The sequence below is a fragment of the Mixophyes fleayi genome, chromosome 6 (genome assembly GCF_038048845.1).
Source record: "Mixophyes fleayi isolate aMixFle1 chromosome 6, aMixFle1.hap1, whole genome shotgun sequence".
Classification (NCBI taxonomy): Eukaryota; Metazoa; Chordata; class Amphibia; order Anura; family Limnodynastidae; genus Mixophyes; species Mixophyes fleayi.
Window position 1 is genome coordinate 175,215,902 of NC_134407.1, and position 20,629 is coordinate 175,236,530.

General features: G+C 40.7%; 1 protein-coding gene across 1 annotated transcript in view; it reads right to left on the reverse strand.

Annotated features, from left to right (window-relative positions):
• KCNH6 (potassium voltage-gated channel subfamily H member 6) overlaps window positions 1–20,629 on the reverse strand; it is a 211,043-nt gene that overhangs the window by 134,404 nt on the left and 56,010 nt on the right. Inside the window, exon 2 of the mRNA XM_075177361.1 lies at window positions 19,818–20,048. Coding sequence (XP_075033462.1) covers window positions 19,818–20,048 — 231 coding nt within the window. The remainder of the gene's footprint in view (window positions 1–19,817; window positions 20,049–20,629) is intronic.

Sequence of the window (20,629 nt, forward strand, 5' to 3'; positions counted from 1 at the left end):
GGCAGGATGGCACAGTGATGGAGAGGGGGGGTAGGATGGCACAATGATGGAGAGGGGGGCAGCATGACACAGCAATGAAAGAGGGGGAGGCAGGATGACACAGTGATGAAGGAGATGGAGGGGCAGGATGGCACAGTGATGGAGAGGGGGGGGCAGCATGACACAGTGATGGAGAGGGGGGTCAGGATTGCACATTGATGGAGAGGGAGGGCAGGATGGCACACTGATGAAAGAGAGGGGGCAGGATGGCAGTGATGAAGGTGAAGGGGGGCAGGATGGCACAGTGTGGTGAAGTCGAGGGGGGAGCAGCATGGCACTGTGTGATGAAGGAGAGGGGGGAGCAGCATGGCACAGTGTGATGACGAGGGGCCAGGTGAAAAGAGGAAAAGCAGCATGGAGGGCACAGTGTGATCATAAGGAGGCACAACGTGGTGATGAAGGAGCCACAGTAATGTGTGTGTGATGGCACAGGGGGCTTGTGGCAATGTGTGTGTGTGATGGCACAGGGGGCTTGTGGCAATGTAGTGTGAGGTAGGTGGTGGCTAATTAATGGTTGCAATTTTGTTTATGGGGTGATGGTGGGGCAATTTAACAGTGGGGACTATTGATTTAAGATGGGGTGGTTTGGGGGCTACTGAATGTGGGGGTGAGTTTGGGGAGAATGAGGTCTCTTTATTAAATGTGCCTATGAATTATTTAATGGCAGTGATGGTTGCGGGAAATAGGTATATTTCTGAAATGTAAATACTATTAATTTATTGCTGGGGCTGTTTGGAGGGAGGGAAATAGGTTTAGTTCTTACATGTGAATACTATTATTTTAATGTTGGGGCTGGAGAAAGGCCTAATTATTAATTGTGGGTGCTATTGATTTAACGCCAGGGCTGGCTGTAATTTTCTAAATGTACCAATTTTTTTTTATCAAACAGGGCCCCCAATATTCCAGGATCCAGACAAGCCGCAACTAAGGAAACCAGCAGTCACAGGTGGTGAAGGTGACAGTGGGTAGGAGAGAGCAGGAGAGTCTGTGAAATGTTGTGATTCTGGTGGGCCAATCCCAATTGTATGAGCAAACCCATTAGCAATTTTGCGGCGGCGCAAATTTTTTTCACATTCTTAACTATAAGGGGGGCTCCATGAAGTTTTTGCACTGGGTCCCTGAATTCCTCTTGGCAGCCCTGGGTGCAGTGCTGTACTATTGGGCAGTGACTACAAATACTCGCTGATATGGCCATCGGCCAGTCAAATTTATAGTCATGATTGTATTTCAACGAAAAAGTTGGGTGCTCTGGAATGGTGCTTGGGGCTGTTATTTTGTTAACAGCAAAGTGCTGAATTGATAGACCTGATAATTATGCATAGAGCCATGTCCTGATACCATAGACGTGACCTGCACACAAAGACTCTCACCAGGGCAGCACAATCACCAGAGCCCTAAGTGCAGGAATAGATAATTCCTTTTATTTCTAACTATGCCATAATGAATTTTTAGGTTAATTTCCCTTTGAAATTAAACCAGTGTCAGGAAGGCTTACAAATGTGTTTAAAACTATTTTTTCACCTAGTTGTGCAATTTCAGAGATAATAAATGGGGGTTGGCTGTTACATCTTGACTTTAATAGTTTGGTGGCTAAATAAGATTCTCTTTGGAGAGAGGATGAAAATACAAAAGGCAGACAAAGGAGGGAGACGCTCCCCATGCGTTTGTTATTTGACATATTCTGGGGCAGCGGGAAGAGCAAGAATTCTGAAACAGTATTATCTTCCACAGTTCCCTGCACTAAAGGCAATTATCATATGCTAATGGTGTGCAAATGTACACAGGGCCTGGGATAGAAATGCAGATATTCTTATAAGACACCACACTGTATCATCAATCCAATAGCATTAAAGCGACAACAGTTTTGCTCAAAACTGAATAAAATATTTATGTCTTGGTTTGAAATACATTTGTAATAAATAGTGCATAGCTGATTACAAATAAAAAGGAAATATTTATATTATTTACTGTAAATATACACTTCCTTGGCTATAATGACAGGAGACATCTTTTTTAACTAATGGAGTGTTATTGAAATTGTCTCCTGTCTTTCTTGCACAAAATGCTACTGGCATCAGAGAGGAGCAGTGAGTAAAAGGGAGGGAGCAGTGGCATAAATACATTGGGAATTAGAAAGGTTAGCATTTATACATACACTTAGCTTAAGACATTTTAAACAGGGGGACTCTGCATTGCATCTTATGAAGTTTTGCACAGAAATACCATATACAGGTCTATTACACGGAACACTTGTGACTTAGAGTTTAACGGATAAGGGTTTTACTTGACATTTGGGGATCCATGCCTAAATGTTACTTAGCTGAATTTAAAAATGACCATATTATATACCCGCACTGCCCCTGACATTCTCCTCCCACTGTTTTACAGTGAGTTGTTGGGGGTCACTAGGCGGTCATGTCTATGTGTGTGACATTTCCCTCCTCATTACATTATTTAGCAGTGCTCCTTACAGTGACTTAAGAGGAGGCACTTTGGATCTGGTGTAGAGTTGGATGCAATTTACATGTAAATCGTAATTAATAATTTACAAAGGATTCCAAGTTGCATAGATCGACTCAGAATACAATGCAATCTGCACAGACACACCTTTTTACCTACCATATGGGCTGCTGCGACTAATACACTTAAGTGTATCGATCACTGTGGCCCAATAAGGCAGATTAATCAATACATAAATAAATTTAAAATATAAAGGTGTGCCCCCCCCCCCCCCACAGAGCTTAACCAACCCTAGTGCTGGCATCCTAGGCTGGTAGTAGCAAAATCGGGGGGGGGGGGAGGGGGAGGACAAAGAGTTTGGGGTCCCCCCCCTACTTTACCAGCAATAGGCTTTGCCAGCCGGGGCTGGTGGCACTATGACAGGGAAACCTGCAGAGTGGGGTCACTCTGCCATAATGACAAGCACGTGGCTGGATTCCCTAGGGAGATGGGGTCCACAAAAAAAAGCTGCCATTAATTGCTGGGTATGCTGGCGCTTGTAGTACTACAAGCGCCAGCATACCCATAGCTGCCAGGGCACTTGGGGAAATACTTGAGTTATATAATTCTTATATTTTATTCCACCTATTCACCATTGTTCAAAACAATAGGAGTTACAACCTGGAGTGAATCCAGGATGTTGAATAGAAGGATTATTGGTCAACGGGGAAGAGTCAGACCATAACACCTACTGATCTGGTCCCAGAGGGAGTGGAAAATTACTTTGTGACGCCTTTGGATGTAAAACTCTCGGGAGCCACAGAAGAGATGAGTATATTCTAAGACTATGAGCACTTTTTAACATCTCAATATATTAAAAAATTGTTGTATTTAGAGTTAATTTTATCCTAATTTTCTCTGCAAGCAAACTGAAAATATTAGGGATATTTTCTTCATTAAACTTTGTGCGACATTGTCTACCAATTTGTAAATAATTGGTGTTATTTTTAGCTAATGTCCTTATTTCTACGGCTGTATGTAGACTATCTCCAATTGTTTGCTGTGCTTAATCAGGTATGTATGATGTCATCTGATATTTCTGCAAAGTAATATCTAGAGAACCCATTTAAAGGCCGACAGCACTGGACTACCAGAATGCAGCAAGATCTGACCCCTACAATTCCCTCTAAGAACAACACCCCCCCTTCTAAATTGTCTAGTCTTTGCTGTGTGACAGTTGTGAAATTGTGTATTTCGTCAGTTTCATTATCAAGGACAGATGCCACACAGTGCCTGTTGAGTGAGGCCAAGCTTATAGTAAGTGCAGAATTATCCAGATAGCAACACAATTCATGAAGTGGATATATTCCCCGTGAGCAGAGCTGTATTAATCATATAGACACTGAGGCAGCACACTTTGTAGATTTTCCTGAAGTGCTTCAAACAGTGATAGGTTAGAATCCTGCCTCTTAGTATCTAGAACAGAAGTTTCAGACCTCCCAACACGGATGACACATAATTAATGTGCCATATTATTTGTTCATGGTATTGTAAAAAATAAAAACAAACCCAATATTAAATATGATAATCTTTTAAAACCAGCCTAAATGACAGCTAATTTGTTCAATCTACATTTAAAATACAGTCACTTGTTATACAAGAATTCTAGACTGATGTTGTGATATAAAATATACCTTCATCATCGTCAGATATTTATATAGCACCACTAATTCCACAGCGCAGAGAACTCACATCAGTCCTTTCCTCATTGGAGCTACACTCTAAATTCCCTAACATACACATCAGTTTAGAGATAAATATTGTGACAAAACCACTGGATTAGAGTTTGATGGGAGGTATATTTCACCTGGGATCCTAACCTACTTGTTGTAAAACCCTGAAAAAATGTTATTATCTGTGAGCTTCTAAAGGGCTATAGACCTGTAGGAAATGCAGAAAAGGGTCATGGGGTTATGAATGGAGATTGAGGGCGGGCTCCATCCATTAGGCCCAAGTTACCAGTGATCCTGCTGGTAATCAGTAGTTGCACCTTAGTGGTGCTGGTAAAAGGCTGCAAGGCATCTCAGTTAGTCTCTCACTGCTGGGAACAGGGGCTGCACAGTCTCTGTGAGAGAAAACCTGATATCTGCATGTAAGTAAAGTGTGCTGAAACTTTTTGTTTTGTCTTAGGTAGTTAGACTGGAGTGACCAATGTTTAGTTAGAGCCAGACGGCTGCTATAAACACCATCTACCTGAGGAGATGGTACCGGGCCCCCCTACCAGGTCACTATATATATATATATATATATATATATATATATATATATATATATATAAAATCATTATTCTTCTTTATTTATAGAGCACCACATAAGGGTTGCAGCGCCGTACAGAGGGAAAACAACAAGACAGTACATGGTATAACAGTACAAAACAGTAAACAAATAACTCTCAAAACAGCTACTGGGGTGCAAGGGGTATATTCAGCACAGGCTAAAACCTGTGCCCATTAGTGTGGGCACAACTAACAGGTTTAGAGCCACTGAAAGAGATGTACATATATACACTATATAAGTATTTGGACGCTTGACCATCACACCAACAGGAACTGTAATGATTGTATTCAAATACATATATTTTAATATGGAGTTCGTCCCACTTCTGCAGCAATAACAACTTCCACTCTTCTTGGAAGGCTTTCCATAAGATGTTGGAGTGTTTCTGTGAGAATTTGTGACCATTCATTCTGTAGAGCATTTATGAGGTCAGGCACTGATGTTGGACGAGAAGGCCTGGCTCGTAATCTCCGTTCCAGTTCATCCCTAAGGTGTTCAATGGGGTTGAGGTAAGGGCTCTGTGCGAGCCAGTCAAGTTCTTTCACACCGAACTCATCAAACCATGTCTTTGTAGTCCTTGCTTTGTGCACTGGGGCACAATCATGTTGGAATAGAAAAGGGCCTTCCCCAAACTGTTGCCACAAAGTTGGAAGCAGATCATTGTCCAAAATGACTTGGTATGCTGAAACGTTAAGATTGCCCTTCAATGGAGATAAGGGGCCTAGCCCAAACCCTGATAAAGAGCCCTATACCATTATCCCTCCTCCACCAAACTTCACAGTTGGCATAATGTAGCCAGGGAGGTAACGTTCTCCCGACATCCGCCAAACTCAGACTCACCCATCTGACTGCCACGTCATCATGTCACGCCAAACATTGAGTGAGGAGCGGTGCAGAGAGAACCCAGCAAGAAGCCAGAAGAACGAAGACAGAAGAGAAGAAAAGACAAGAAAATAGAAGAAAGAAGCCAATATAAAAGTAAGTAAAGGAACGGAGGCAAGGGGAGGAAAGCAGAATGGCCCAGTGTGACGAAGAAGAGGGAGGGGGGGAGCAGCATGGCACAGTGAGATGAAGAAGGGGGGAGCAGCATGGCACAGTGAAATGAAGAAGGGGGGAGCAGCAGGGCACAGTGTGATGAAGAAGAGGGGGAGATCAAAATGACACAGTGTGATGAAGAAGGGGTCAGCATGTGTCATCGAGGAAAGGGGGAAGCAATATGGCACAGTGTGATGAAGGAGAGGCGGGAGCAATATGGCACAGTGTGATGAAGAAGGGGGGGGGAGCAGCATAGCACAGTATGATGAAGAAGGGGGGAGCAGCAGGGCACAGTGTGAAGAAGGGGGGGAGCAGCATGACACAGAGTGAAAGGGGGGTAGCATGGCACAATGTGAAGAATGGGGCCAGGTGAAGGGGGAAAAGCAGGATGGAGGACATGTGATGGCATAGGGGGCTTGTGGCAATGAGGTCTCTTTATTAAATGTGACAATTAATTATTTAATGGCAGTGATGGTTTTGGGAAATAGGAATATATTTATGAAATGTAAATACTATTAATTTTTTACTGGGGCTTTTTTGAGGGAGTGAAATAGGTTTATTTATTAAATGGGAATACTCTTATTTTAATGTTGAGGCTGGAGGAAGGCCTAATTATTAATCATGGGTACTGTTGATTTAATGCCGGGGCTGGTTGGAATTTTCTAAATGTACCCATTTTTTTTCCATATAGGGCCTCCAACATTCCAGGATCCAGACAAGCAGCAACTAAAGAAACCTGCAGCCACAGGTGGTGAAAGTGACAAAAACAGGTAGGAGAGAGCAAGAGAGTCTGTGAAATGTTGTGATTCTAGTGGGACAATCCCAATTTTTGGTGACTGTTCTGCCCAATGTAAGGGGCAGGCCAAGTCTGTGAACTCTTTATGTACACACTGCATTCTTTATATACTACACTATGGTGCTAGATGTCCTTCATGCCAATGGTGTACACAGCAATGCAGTTTTTTTTCTGAATGAGGGTGGCATAGTGCTTTTCACTTGCTAGCCTCGTCCCAATGATGCCATGCCCCCAATTGTACAACCACTCCCACTTTTTTTACCATGCTCAACTATAAGGGGAGCCCCATGAAGTTGTTGTACTGGGGCCCTGAATTCCTCTTGGCAGCCCTGTGTGTACACACTATACACGATTTACCTTCAGATCTGTGCTTTTCATCTGGTCCAAGAGCAGTGTAGTCGGTCATTGTTGTCACACTGATTATAACACACTAAATAAACTTTTAACTTTTCCACAGTGTTATTATAAATTTCGTTAGCTTCTGTGACTCTGAAACGAAATATCCAGTCTCAGAATGAGCGGATGAGATAATCCACCAACAGCACTCTCTACATTTAATAACACAGACACAGTGACAGGTTCTTACTCTCCCTCTGGGCAGACAGTCGTGAGAGTGCATACACACTGCAGGATCGGAAGACGGTTGGAACAGGATTTTTAAACAGAACAGGCAACCAAATGTAACAACGATTCGTACTTTTTAACGACTGTCTATATTCGTGCAAGTATACACAGGGCCGCCTTCAGTAATCATGGGGCCCAGTACGGGCCCCCCTGTGTCCCCCGGGCCCCCCCGCCGATGAGTGCCCCACCCTTAAGCAACAGCAACACATACTTACCTGGGGCCCCGGTGGTCTCCGCTACTCTGTCTTCAGCTTGGCTGTCACCGTGACAGCCAGGCACCAGGATGCGATCGCAGGGGTGGAGGAATCATTCCCCCTGCGATCATGTGCTCTGCCTGTGACAGCCAGATCACATGATCGCAGGGGGAATGAATCCTCCACCCCTGCGATCGCATCCTGGTGCCTGGCTGTCACGGTGACAGCCAGGCTGAAGACAGAGAAGCGGAGACCACCGGGGCCCCAGGTAAGTCTGTGCTGCGCTGTTGTACCGGGCCCCCTGGTGAGCCCGGGCCCGGTACAACAGTACCCCCCGTACCCCCCTGATGGCGGCCCTGCGTTATCAGGTATTTGGCCTGATAATTGGCTGAAAAACCTGTAGTGTGTACCTAGCCTAAGCAATGTGTTTAGTGCAAGGGTGTGGTACAATCGCTTTAAACTGTTCTTTCATTTAAAAATAAGTCATGAAGTTCCGATAACCTTTGCTCAGGACAGGAGATGAGTAAAACTATTTTAGGAATCGATCAAAAACTCGATTTGTTTTCCAGTGGATATATATTTTAACTTGGCATACCATACTGAGTCCAGTCTTGGTTTGAAGCTTCAGATTGTCTGCTGTATAGTGCCAGGTCAGTGGAAAACAATAAAGTTGATCAGCTAGACTCTAGGATAGATGAGAACATTAGCTCTGAAACAATGGGCAATGAAGAATAAAGGAATTGTTTACATGCCTGGAATATCAGTTGTCCACTGGCAGGAATATCTCTGTCTTTCTTACTGGAAAAAGAGTTATGAAGTAATTTTAAAGATGTCCACCTACGGACCATTCCAACAAGTGCTGGTGGAACAAATGTCCGTTTCAGTTTAATTTGCTTGCTTGTCATTTCAAAAGTTTATTTGCTTGCTTGTTATTTTTAAAGTACAGACAATGCACCCTATAGCTGTCATTTTAAAAATAAATGGTTTTAATAAGAAGAAAGTAATCTGCTACCCTAGCAGGTGTAACTACCAAAAAAGCCTTTTTTTAATGAATTAAAGGCAGAATATACCAGAGGGTCAGAGAAAGGAGTCATACAGCAGCGGGTATGGGAATCTTACGACTATACTGAATTTGTTAAACTACATCTCCCATGATGCCCAGCCAATAAATTTTGTTTGCTAGGAAACTAAAAGCAGATAATGTGTCCAAATTCTTGAGGTTGGGGGTTCATGAAGTTTTTGTTTTTCTAAGTCCTATAGCTGTACGCTCAGAACAGTGAATATACTACTCCTTGGGTAATCTCTGCATTTCATAATGGCCATACTTCATCATCATCACTATTTATTTATATAGCGCCACTGATTCCGCAGCACTGTACAGAGAACTCATTCACATCAGTCCCTGCCCCATTGGAGCTTACAGTCTAAATTCCCTAACATACACACAGAGAGAGAGAGAGAGAGACTAGGGTCAATTTTGAAAGCAGCGCTGCCCCATACTTGCTTTTACACGTGATTGGCTGTTGGGGAAGGGCTTATTTATATGTTTTATGTTGATGGTTATGAGGGGGGAGAGTTTGTGTTTATGTTAGTTGTCTTGTATAAAGTTTTTCCTCTCTCTTGCTGGAAGCCTCCCTTTGCAAACCCAATGGCATGGGGTGATGTATGGCCCATGTCACTCTTCTTCACCAGAGAAATATAATATAATTACAAAAGTTACCAGTTTGTAATTGTCATTTGCTAAAATAGATTATTTTTAAAGTTTCTTTTTAGAACGCTTTCCAGAACAATACTCGAGGAAAAATGAAAAAAGCATTTTCAGACAGTGAAATAAACAGACGGAGGAACATTAGTAGAAACAAAGAGTTTGTGAGCACAGTATTGTGCTAAAGAAGGATCGCTTATTCCTCTTCTTCAAAATCCCCATGCTTATCAGACATCTAGGCCATAATTACTGAGATATTAAGATTTAGCGATCATCCACCTCCTGTATAATCTTCCTTTATTGAACAGTGTTTCATTAAGTTCATTTGATTTGTTTGTTGGTGACAATTGCTGTATTGTAGTTCAAAATGAAATTAAGGTTTAAAACAAATTCAAAGGAGCCACATCCCCCTCCCCCCTCCCGTGGTTGAACAATACATTCTGCATGCTTATTGCTTGCTTATTTTGACAGCGCACACTTGAAAAAAAATGACCACAAAATGGAAATGTTTTCCTTGGTTCTGAACAAAAAAAGAGCAATTAAGAACCCTATACTAAATCATACCCCTTTATTATATGCAGATAGAATACTGAAGCAGTAAAAATATTGCTTCTTTAAAATGGATTACCTGGAAAATCGCAAAGGTTTGTTTTGCAGATGACCCAAAAGCTTTAACCTCAAGAACGGCTAAACAGGATGAGTGAGTATCAGCAAGAATAAGAGCATTTTACAAGAAAGTGCACTTCTATCCAAGTAAGTGTAAAATAATGCATTTAGGACACTAAAGTCTAAAGCCACAAGGTATGATTAATGGCATTCCGCTAGGTACGGTAACTAACAGAAGAAACCTGACAGTTTTTACTTAAAATGACTAAGTAAGCAAGCAATGTAGCAAGGAAATGTGAATAAAGGCAGCAGAAATCTTTGATCTACAGTCTAGGGAACATTATTATGAAAATTACTTGTTTTCAGAAATAATATATTTAATACAGTTCTTATAAAGCAAATGTTCTGTTATGTCTGAGGGGTGTTTCTATAACAGTTGCTGAGTCCTCATGGCTGACAGACATTTTCTGTTTATCATGCTAATTTGGCTGTTTTTAAGTCTTTATTTTGCTGTCTATAGATTATATTTAAATTTGCTTAGCCAGCGTAGACAAAAATATTTTTGTTCTTACAACTATTGTTGAGCACAAATATGATATATGAAATATAGTTCTAGCTACATCCGTCTAAAACAAACATAGGCACTCTTTGGCAATGTAGCAGAGCTACAAGTCTTAGCATAACAAGTCAGCCTTTAGCACCTGCTGGGACTTGTAGCTCCACAGCAGCAGAGGAGCCACTGGTTTTGCTATATATAGCATAAAAGTGATTACATTTTATATAATATGACACTTCAATTACAGAAAAGCTGTTTTTTTAAATTGATATAATAGTGCCCTTGGCCATTATTAGGCATACTTGCCTACTTTTGGAGGCAGCTGTCCGGGAGGGGGTCCGTTGAGGTGGGCGTGGCCACTCACAGTCCGCCTCCTGTCAATCTTGTGCAATTTTAGCCAATCGCAGCAGGGGGCGGGGCCATGATGCCACATTTAGCCACGCCCCCACCATCTTAAAGATCGGCGACAGCTGAATCCGGGAGTTTTGCCTGCTCTCTCGGTAGTCCGGGAGAACTCCCAAAAATTCGGGAGTCTCCCAGACATTCCGGGGAGAGTAGGCAACTATGTTATTAGGCCACAAATCCACAGGCGTTTTGCATACTTTATTTAACATTAATAAAAAAGCTAGTAAACACATATAATAAACACATTTGGTTTGCAGTTGTACTAGCATTTGCATATAAACATAGAAATGCAAGGAGTGTTCTGAATCAATTTTTTTTAGTATCATACCAACATCAAGTATTTTACAAATATTAAAAGCACATTTACAAAATGCTAGTGGGTTTGAGGCACATATAAATATATTCTGTGTAACTTACACCAAGGGGTAAGTTTGTCAAGCTGCAACTTTCCGGAGGATTTGAAAAGTGAAGATGTTGCCTATAGCAACCAATCAGATTCTAGCTATCATTTATTTAGTACATTCTACAAAATGATAGCTAGAATCTGATTGGTTGCTATAGGCAACATCTCCACTTTTCAAAGGAGGCATTTCGAAAGTGTTTTTCCGCTTTGGAAATGAGTTGGAGGCACAGCTGTTTTTAAGCACAGATATTCCTTATCCATTTGCCAGGCGCATACAACAGCACTCTCACCCAATATACATTTTGATGTTCTCCGGTGGTCCTTTTCAGATATGTTGGCAAATGTAAACACAACACCTCAAAGTACTTCTAATATCAAATTAGTACCAACCTCTTAATTCATTGCACCTTTTACTTTTTAACTTAAAATGGCTAAGTAAGCATGCAACGTAGCAAGGAAATATAAATAAAATCATCCCTCTGCTGTTTCTCCTTGCTTCAACCGTACCACCGTTAACAGCACAGAAATGCCAGTTGCCAGTAGGTACGTTGACAGATAGATAGATCACATATATCAGATAGACTGTGATCCAATTATACCCAATGTCACGGTGATGCACAAATGCATTGTCTACACTCTTTGAACTTCATTAACATATCTTGAAATGCAAAAAAAAATCCGCAGAAGCTTGGGCATTACTGTGATTGGCCTACAATTCCCATACAATGAAATCCCATATAATTATCTGCCCATTTCCAGCCAGCTCCTCCGCTCCCATCATAAAATCCTTGCATTCTATACCATTTTGCATAGCTATCCTGTGTGCTTGTCTGTAAAAGCAGCCATAACTGTACAATGATAGGCCTGTGGTGTCACAATAGAAGATGAAAACACTTTGTGCTGAGTTCCCACATTTTTAGCGATTTATAATTGACCATCACACTGTTTGAAACACAGAACTCCTGAGACAAAAAGGGTCAATACTATGCAGTAAATGGTCCAAAACTAAAGGTGAAAAGGAAAACAAATACAAAATAGAAATCATTAAATTGTAAGATTGTCCTGGAGAAGAAATCTTCAGAAGCATTTTAGTACACTAGTAATAAGTCAAAATATACCTGCTTAAAATGAATCTCAAGACTGCTGTAATAATAACTATGCACAAAAACCATGAAATAGACTTTTTTTTTTTTATAAAACACTGAAGCTGAATTTTCAAGTGAATTTGTAAAAGAAAAAAAATATTTTCAACTGTCTACAACATAGATTGAGAGGGGTGGATCAGGGGTGTTCTTTGCTCAGTGCCAATTACCTACAAAATCACATCAGATCCCCAACTCTTCTGTGGTGGAGGAAATCAGGTCTCATCCTATACTTTTAATTGGATGCATTTTGCACCTTCCAGTTCACCCTTTTTTGGGAAAGCAAATTCCTAGGTACACTTTGAACTATGTTTCTATGTTTTTCTAATCTCGTCATTGGATTAGGACATAACAGATAAGCAAGTATTCAAAAAAAAATTCAAATGAAAGGAGATGGTCCGAAAGTGTTGGGGGGACACTGATGTCATCTGTGTGCATGAATCCATGCTTATGTATTTATTTACAACATGAGCAGAAATGTATCTGTGTTACAGCAATTTTAAAGGATAGAACATATAAACCATCCCTCCCAACGGTACCTATTTTGGCAGGGGACGTCCCGATTCGCAGCCTGCAAAAGGAGTGGGGTTTAATGGGAAACCTGATGATTTTTTAACCAAATATGGCCATTTGTGGGTGGAGTGTGGGTGTAACTGGGCAGAGTTTGGGCAGGGACGGGGGTTATTTTGTCCTGCTTTTGGGATCCTGAATGTTGGGAGCTATGCTAAGGGTTAACTGTATTGCAACATTATGGAGCTCATTGGGTCAAATAATTATAAAAAACTGAAAAAATACACTTTTCCGCAATTCTTCCCATGGTTACTTTTACCCAATTAGTGCACATATTTACAGCAAAAGTTCTCAGGAATACTGCAATACCAAATAACCGTACTTTATAATGGACTGACATACTTAGAGGGTCCAACAAAGGTCCGACAAATTCTGGAGGCTGAGGGAAAACACAGAAGTCTTCCTTGGACTTCATTAACAGTCAGTCAGGCTTTCGCTCTCAACACTCCACAGATACTACTTTGACCAAGGTTGTCAATGATTTGATCATAGGAAAAACTGAAGGCCATTACTCTCTTCTAATTCTCTCCTCTGCATTTGACACTGTTTACAACTCTCACCTCATACAAACACTACAATCCCGAGGTCTTGAAGGCACTGTCCTATCCTGGTTCTCATCCTACCTGTCTAATCCCTCTTCAGTGTTAATTTCTCTGGAATAACCTCCGTTCCGCTTCCTTTATCAGTTGGAGTACCACAAGGCTCAGTCCTAGGTCCTCTTCTGTTCTCCTTCTATACCACTTTTCTTGAAAAATAATAAGCTCCTTTGGATTTCAGTATAATCTCTATGCAGATGATACCCAAATTTATCTGTTCTCTCCTGATCTCTCGCCGTCTGTGTTTTTCTGCGTTACTGACTGTCTTTCTGCCATTTCATCTTGGATGTCCTCTTGCCAATTCAAACTCAATCTTTCAAAAACAGAAGTTACCTTTCTGACATTTCTATTTCTGTTGATAACATGACCATAAATCCCACCGTGCAAGCTCGCTGCCTCGTGTGATCCTTGACTTGCAACTATCCTTTTGTTCCCCACATCGACTCTATATCTAAATCATGTTACATACATCTAAAAACATTTCCAGGTACGCATATATCTTATAAAAGACAATGCAAAAATGTTAATTGATGTACTCATCACTTCCCGCATTGACTATTGCAATTCCCGCTTTCTGCTCATCCCTTAAGCAGACTCAAACCCCTATGATCTATTTTGCACGCAGTTGCCAGACTGATTTTCCTTGAAAATTGGTCTTCCTCTGCTTAGTCACTGTGTCAGTCTCTACATTGGTAGTCTGATTTTTACAGAATCCAATATAAAATGTTTCTACTAACATACAAGGCCATCAACAAAACTGCACCAACATACATCTCCTAATGTCACAACCACGAGGATGAAGATGGTGATACCTACCGGCAGTTGGCGCTACTGAGTACTGAGGGCCGGACCAACGCAAGGAAGTATGGACTCCGCTGCAAGAGGCGTGAAGTTGCAGCCCTCGGTATCAGTTAGCTGGAGAGGTGACCAATGAGGCAGCAGTAATGGTGCAGCAGAATACAGGATGGAGGCCTAGAAACAGCAATGCACACAAGAAGGATAGTCAGCAGAACTGGGTCAAAACCAGACGGACAGTCACAGCCAAAATCAGAAGCAGGAGAATGGTCAGGAAGTCGAGTCAGAACCAGGAAATCACTCTAAGCCAGAATCAGAAGCCAAAGGTGAAGTCAGGAACAAGCCAGGGTCAGAATGCAAATGAGCAACAGGAAAACAGGAACAAACGCTGGAGCAAGACTGAAGACCAAATACTCTGGCACCCTAATGGTGTCCGAGTGATCTTTAAATAGAGGGAAGTATTCCTTGATTGGTGCTGCGGTTTTCACTGGTAAGAAGGCAACCAACCGCTAAACAGGAAACGAGAGTCTCTTGTCGCTAAACGGAATGCAATGCCCTGCGCACACGTGTAGAACAGGACTGGAGAAAGTCTCTTGTCGCTATGCGACGGGATGCAATGCTCTGCGCATGCGTGCGAATCAGGAGTGGAGAATGTCGCTATGCAATGGGACGCGGGCATCGCAAGGGGGCAGGCGTCAAGAAGTAGAAGCAGGATGGCGCTTGACACCTCACTTGTCTCAAAATATCTCCCAGCTCGACACCTCCATTCTGCACAAGATCTGCATATTTCTTCCACTCTCATTACATTCTCCCATTCCTGGTTAGAGAACTTTTTTTGATCTGCACCCACTCTTTAGTATTCCTTCCCTCTTACAATAATACTTTCCTCTGGTCTACAAACTTTCAAGCTTTCTCTGAAAACCCACCACTTCAGAAAGCTTATAATATTCCTCAACCACCCTCTTAACCTCACTAGGTTACCCTATTACCACACAATTCACACAAAATAGCAACCCTCTGACCCCAGACCAACACTGCTGTGTGACTGGATCACATAGCATACAAACCACTTTCTACCTTTGCAATCTGACTGGACCAATATGCAGTATATAGATTTAAACTCATATATCTGACTCCCATTGACTTATAGATTGTGGGCGTGCGAGCAGGGCAGTCTTACCTCTTTGTCTGTTTTACCCAGTATTGTTTAATCCTGTTTGTTCCCAATTGTAAAGCGCTACAGAATTTACTGCTGCTATATAAATAAATGTTGATGATGATGATGATGATTAACAGATCATTGCTATGGGATGACTGTAACATTCACTTATTCTTGCACAGGTAGGTGTATTACACTTGTATAGAATGCAAAATACATGACGTGGTCTCAACATGTTTGGGAACGGGTTGGGGAGGGAAAGATGTTCTTTTATATGTTTTTGGCCTTTGGGGGCTTTTCACAAATATTTTTTGTTTTTACATTTTATTTATTTATATATATTACTTCTAAAGAATGTTTTTTTGTCTTTTTAATTTTCCCAAACTGCTATAAGATCCACCTGACATTAGATCTAATCATCTTAATGGCAGAGAAACTCTGATCTAATCTATTCTATACAGGGAATTTCTGGTAATATGACCAGGATACCAGGCATTCCCTCATCACTGAATGTGAAAGTACTTTGCACTTTTTAATTCAGCACCACTGCAATCAGAGGGGCAGGAGCCGAATCACTCAGGTCCTGCCCCTTCATGGTATCAGTTGGCTGTCAGTGACAGCCCAGGTCAGGACACATGAGAACGTGCAGCTACCATTAAAAGTTGAAGTAGAACTATATCACCTCATGTCACACAGCTGCTGTGCTCATCTATAACAACTGTGGCTGGTCAGTAAATAGTCAGTACATACTTATTTTCCACCAGAAGTCTGCAATAAACAAAGTTTTATTATTAATTGGGTGAGTAATGATTTTATTTCATACCTTGCAGTTAACAAAGTGTACACTGCGCATTATTATACATTATTTTGTGTTCCACGTTGCATTCTGGGATAGCTGTCTTCTGGGAGTTGTGTTAAAAGCAAGTGTGACCTTGGCTTGACATGCTACAGCCATTAAATATCATGTGTGATCACTGGGATCCAGCTTTAGAGGCTCAATGTGAAAAAGAATGGAGTGAATCCTTTTAAGTGTGATATTATGACAATTCCATATACAATCTAATAGGTCAAAGTATAGATAGAGGTTTTCTGTCTGATCGCAGTATGCTACAGTACATCTTCCATAAACAGTGAGAAATCCTGTAACTTGTAATGTATGCATACTAGTCTCCCGTGAGAGAAAGTTCACAGCAATGTAAAAACAATGTCATTCCTACTCTTTCTTGCTCCCCCTTCCTTTATACTTGGTCCTAATTTAGCATGAGCAATTAACGTGACTTTCCCTTTGCCTGCCCTATATAGTAAGCACAGCTCCATCGGGATTTTCTTCTTCTGCATTAATGTATTCCCCTATCTAGTCACACACAGCAGTCTCTCTTGGACTGCATTAACAGGCCTTCCCTGTTGCTCTTACTCTCCCTCTAATGTTCTTATATGATGATACCAGTAAAAGTGTCCCGTCACTGTGTGAGTCCCAATGGTACAAGCTAGCTAGAGGTACCACATTTAATGCTACAGTGATTGATCGTGAAAGTATTTTATGGAATGTGGAGGCTTGTGTAAAGATTAGCAGTGCAGTAAATAGGTTATTAGTTTAAAAAAATATATATATGTGTTGCACAGAGCACAACTTGCATCCCTTATCATGCAACTACCTTGTAGAGCTTACGATCCAATTGTAAATAACATAACATGATCAAGGTTAAAACTGGCTGAAAGTGGCATTAAACGCAGATGTTGAATAAATCTCAAAAGACTCCGTGAACATAACTATGCTTATATTATATTCCTACATACAGTGATCTATATACATATAACACAACTTCACTGTCTATTTGCATTTGGGCCTGTAATATATTTTATAGGAGTTTCCATGTCTGTCTCATGGGGAGGACTGACAAGCTGTAGTTGTACGGCTAATAACTTGGCTCTTAGCAGAATTCACACTGCTGATTTTCCCTCAAGCCTTGGGGAAAAAAATGGCGATAACATTGACATATCTGCTGCCTTTTATATAGCTATTTTTATGTTCGTCCTTATAATCTCGTTTCCTCAGTATGTGTGCTGCAACTGGGGCACTTGCCTATTAGCACTAAAGTTACTTATATCTACCACTAGACTTATGAGTAAATTTGTTTGTTTCTTGAAAGTTCTGGGTTAATAATTCCCAGAATCCACCTTTCTTGTATCTCCCTCTATTTGCCTGTTCCTTTAGCAAAGTAAAGTAAGTAAATCTGGGCCTACTAACGAGACTTCAGAGTTTTAGTCCAGGGGGCCTTTCACAGTGAAAGGAAAACGCAGTATGGCGACTCCCTGTTAAGAGATCTCACAGTGGCCGGGAATATAGAAACAGCCAGCCCTGTCTGACAGAATTGGTTGACTGCGTAGATCTCGGGCATGACCTAAATCTTCCAGATTTTCCCATCATATTAATGTATGATACATGTTCTAGCAACCACAATTGCAATAAGTTTGATCAAAACATTTATCAATTAAGAGATTTGAGGGGTTATATTATAAAGAACAATTAGACAAACTGGTCAGTTATGTGGCTGCTAAATGGATATTACTTGACTATACAGACAGTATACAGCAGATTTCACTACAAGGCCTTGAGAGAGAGAATAGCTATGACCATGAAGACACATTATGATTAACTATCTGTCATCCATAGCCTGCGGGGGTGACTTTAAAATATAATTTTAAAATCCCTTCCCCTTCTCCTGTGTAGTACTTTGGCGAGAATTCCACTCTGTGGAACCACAAAAGTTGTTGTATTGAACAAGTTTATATTTAGCCAGGACCTCAGTTACCTTTGAACTTTGACAATCTTCTACTCTCTTTGGACTGGGAGCGATCTAACACAGCAGCTCTAAATGATATATGGCTGCCTGAAAACATAAATATTTTAAAAGTGGAAAACCCCTTGAACATGTTACATTTAACATAATAGCTATTGATGTTTGAGTCTGAGATACCATAGTCCACTCACGTCAGCTTGCTCCCCTGAACAATACTAATGTAGACTCTAGCACCCAAAATGCATTTCTCTATAGTTATATTTGATAGTATCTTCAAAGTTTATAGCTTAAGAAAAGAAGTCCGATCATTTTGTTGCTAAGATACTTTCTTTCCCCCAAACTGCCATATAAGTGTTACTCTTGTTTTGTTATAATTCATTAATGTGTGTAGTACAAATAACATCAACACAGAAAAACAATACAAAATTGGCTTTTATATTTCCATGTAAAGAGCCAGCTAAAAAGTTAGGTGGTGGAGCCAAGAAAAAAACCAAAAACCATCATTTGTTATGACATTTAGGATGAAACAGGACAAAAAGCTACAATTTCAGTCAGTTATGTTGCTGTGGCATTACTGGCCTTGCTCCTGTGTATAAATCCACCAATCCATGCAATACATGGCTCAGATAGGGAGTCTCCCAACCTACTGCAAAAGGGTGAACTTTTAAACATGATGGACATATTTCGTTATATTGGAAAATCAGCTCCCCTAGCAGGAATGAAGTATTGATTGTGGTTCATATCCTCAATGGAATATATCTCTAGTCTGTTACAAAAATTCTGTACCTATTATTCACAAAATATGGAATCCTTTAGTCCGTTATTACAATTCATCCCAATCAGAATCTAACTCGGTAACTGCTATGCGAGGCATCCCCTCAATCAACTCCCTTCCCTCTTCACTCATGACCCTTACCCTAAGGTTCTTCCTTCTCTTCTACACCTCTTAAAATAAACCATAGCCTCATAGGAATATGCACTCAGGTGGTCTTCACAATTCAAAAATTGCCTTTTTCTCTTGTCTCAAAATAATCATAATATATATGTTATTTATTATGCTATTATTTATATATTTGAATCATTTAATGCTCAGCAACGTCTGTGTATCTTTATTTCACTGTCATAATAAACAGATTGTTAAAATACTTCTGTAATTTTTATGTACGTTATTCAGCTCATTAATATGCATCCGTTGACATATAGTAATATTACAGAGTATCTTTACTTGCTCTTAATGTTAATAATATTTACATAGCCCCACATTCATATCCATTCCATCTTTAACAATAGCATGCATAATTTGTAGATAACAGTAAAGGAAAGTACAGGAAAAACTGATTCACAGACATAATTGGGTCCTGACCAAGAAATATAAGGATCCGTAGGTTAGACAAAAAGAACATTTCTTATACACATTTAAGGTAAGGTTCAAGGAACCTAGGGGACAATAGAAATGCCTGCAGGGAAATTCTGACCCACAGGATATCAGTTAATCAACATTGTTTTAAATATTGTATTTACTGAGAATTTAAGGAAGTTTCATTGACTTGTCAGAGCTTTAAATGTTTGGAAAAATTGAATAAGGATTCTTGAAACATGTATAGGTCTTGCTCACCCTCCTTCCTGTAGTAGAGGATCTCCAACTTGCGCTCTTCAGCTCCTAGTAGAGCCTGAGTGAGCTGAGTAATGCTGTTATGTGTGGTTTCTGGACCCGTCAGAAAATCACAGGTACAAGGTCTCTGCATGACCTCCACCCTGGAGTAGCCAAACATGTCACAGAAGCCATCGTTACAGTAGATTATAGCACAGTTGTCCATCTGGGCATTGGCAATCAGAAACTTGCGACCTGCATAGAAAGAGGGAGAGTTAAAACATGTTCTTTACGTGTGTAAAGGAAGCTACAATTCTTGTGGTGCAGAAAGGAGGAAAAGGGAAAGAAGTTGTACTTGTGGAATTGACTACACGTTTAAGCCCTTACCATAAAAATAGCCACAAAAGTGGACTCAGCCTTTAAGAAGTTAAATGAAAGATGCAGATAATTGTTGGTATGTATGAATACACATGTGAGCTGGTCATTGCTTGTAACATATGTATGAAGGTAAATAGAAGATGGTCATTGGCTGCATGCATGAAAGCTAATAACACATGATGACTGATTGTATGTATGAAGGCAAATGGGTGATTGTCATTTGCTGTATACAGGAAGGAAGATATGAGCATTGGTTGTACGCTTAGAGGTTGAATGGGAATTGGTCTTTGTTGTATGTATGAAGGTGGGTTGGAAAACGGTCATTGGCAACTTCTGTAGCAGAAAAAGGTAACAGCATATCATATGGATGACCCATACTGCCTATTTTGTTATATCCACAATGGTTAGTGAAGGCTGACATAGTCAGATTAAAGTGGAGGCATAGGGTGCACGTGTCA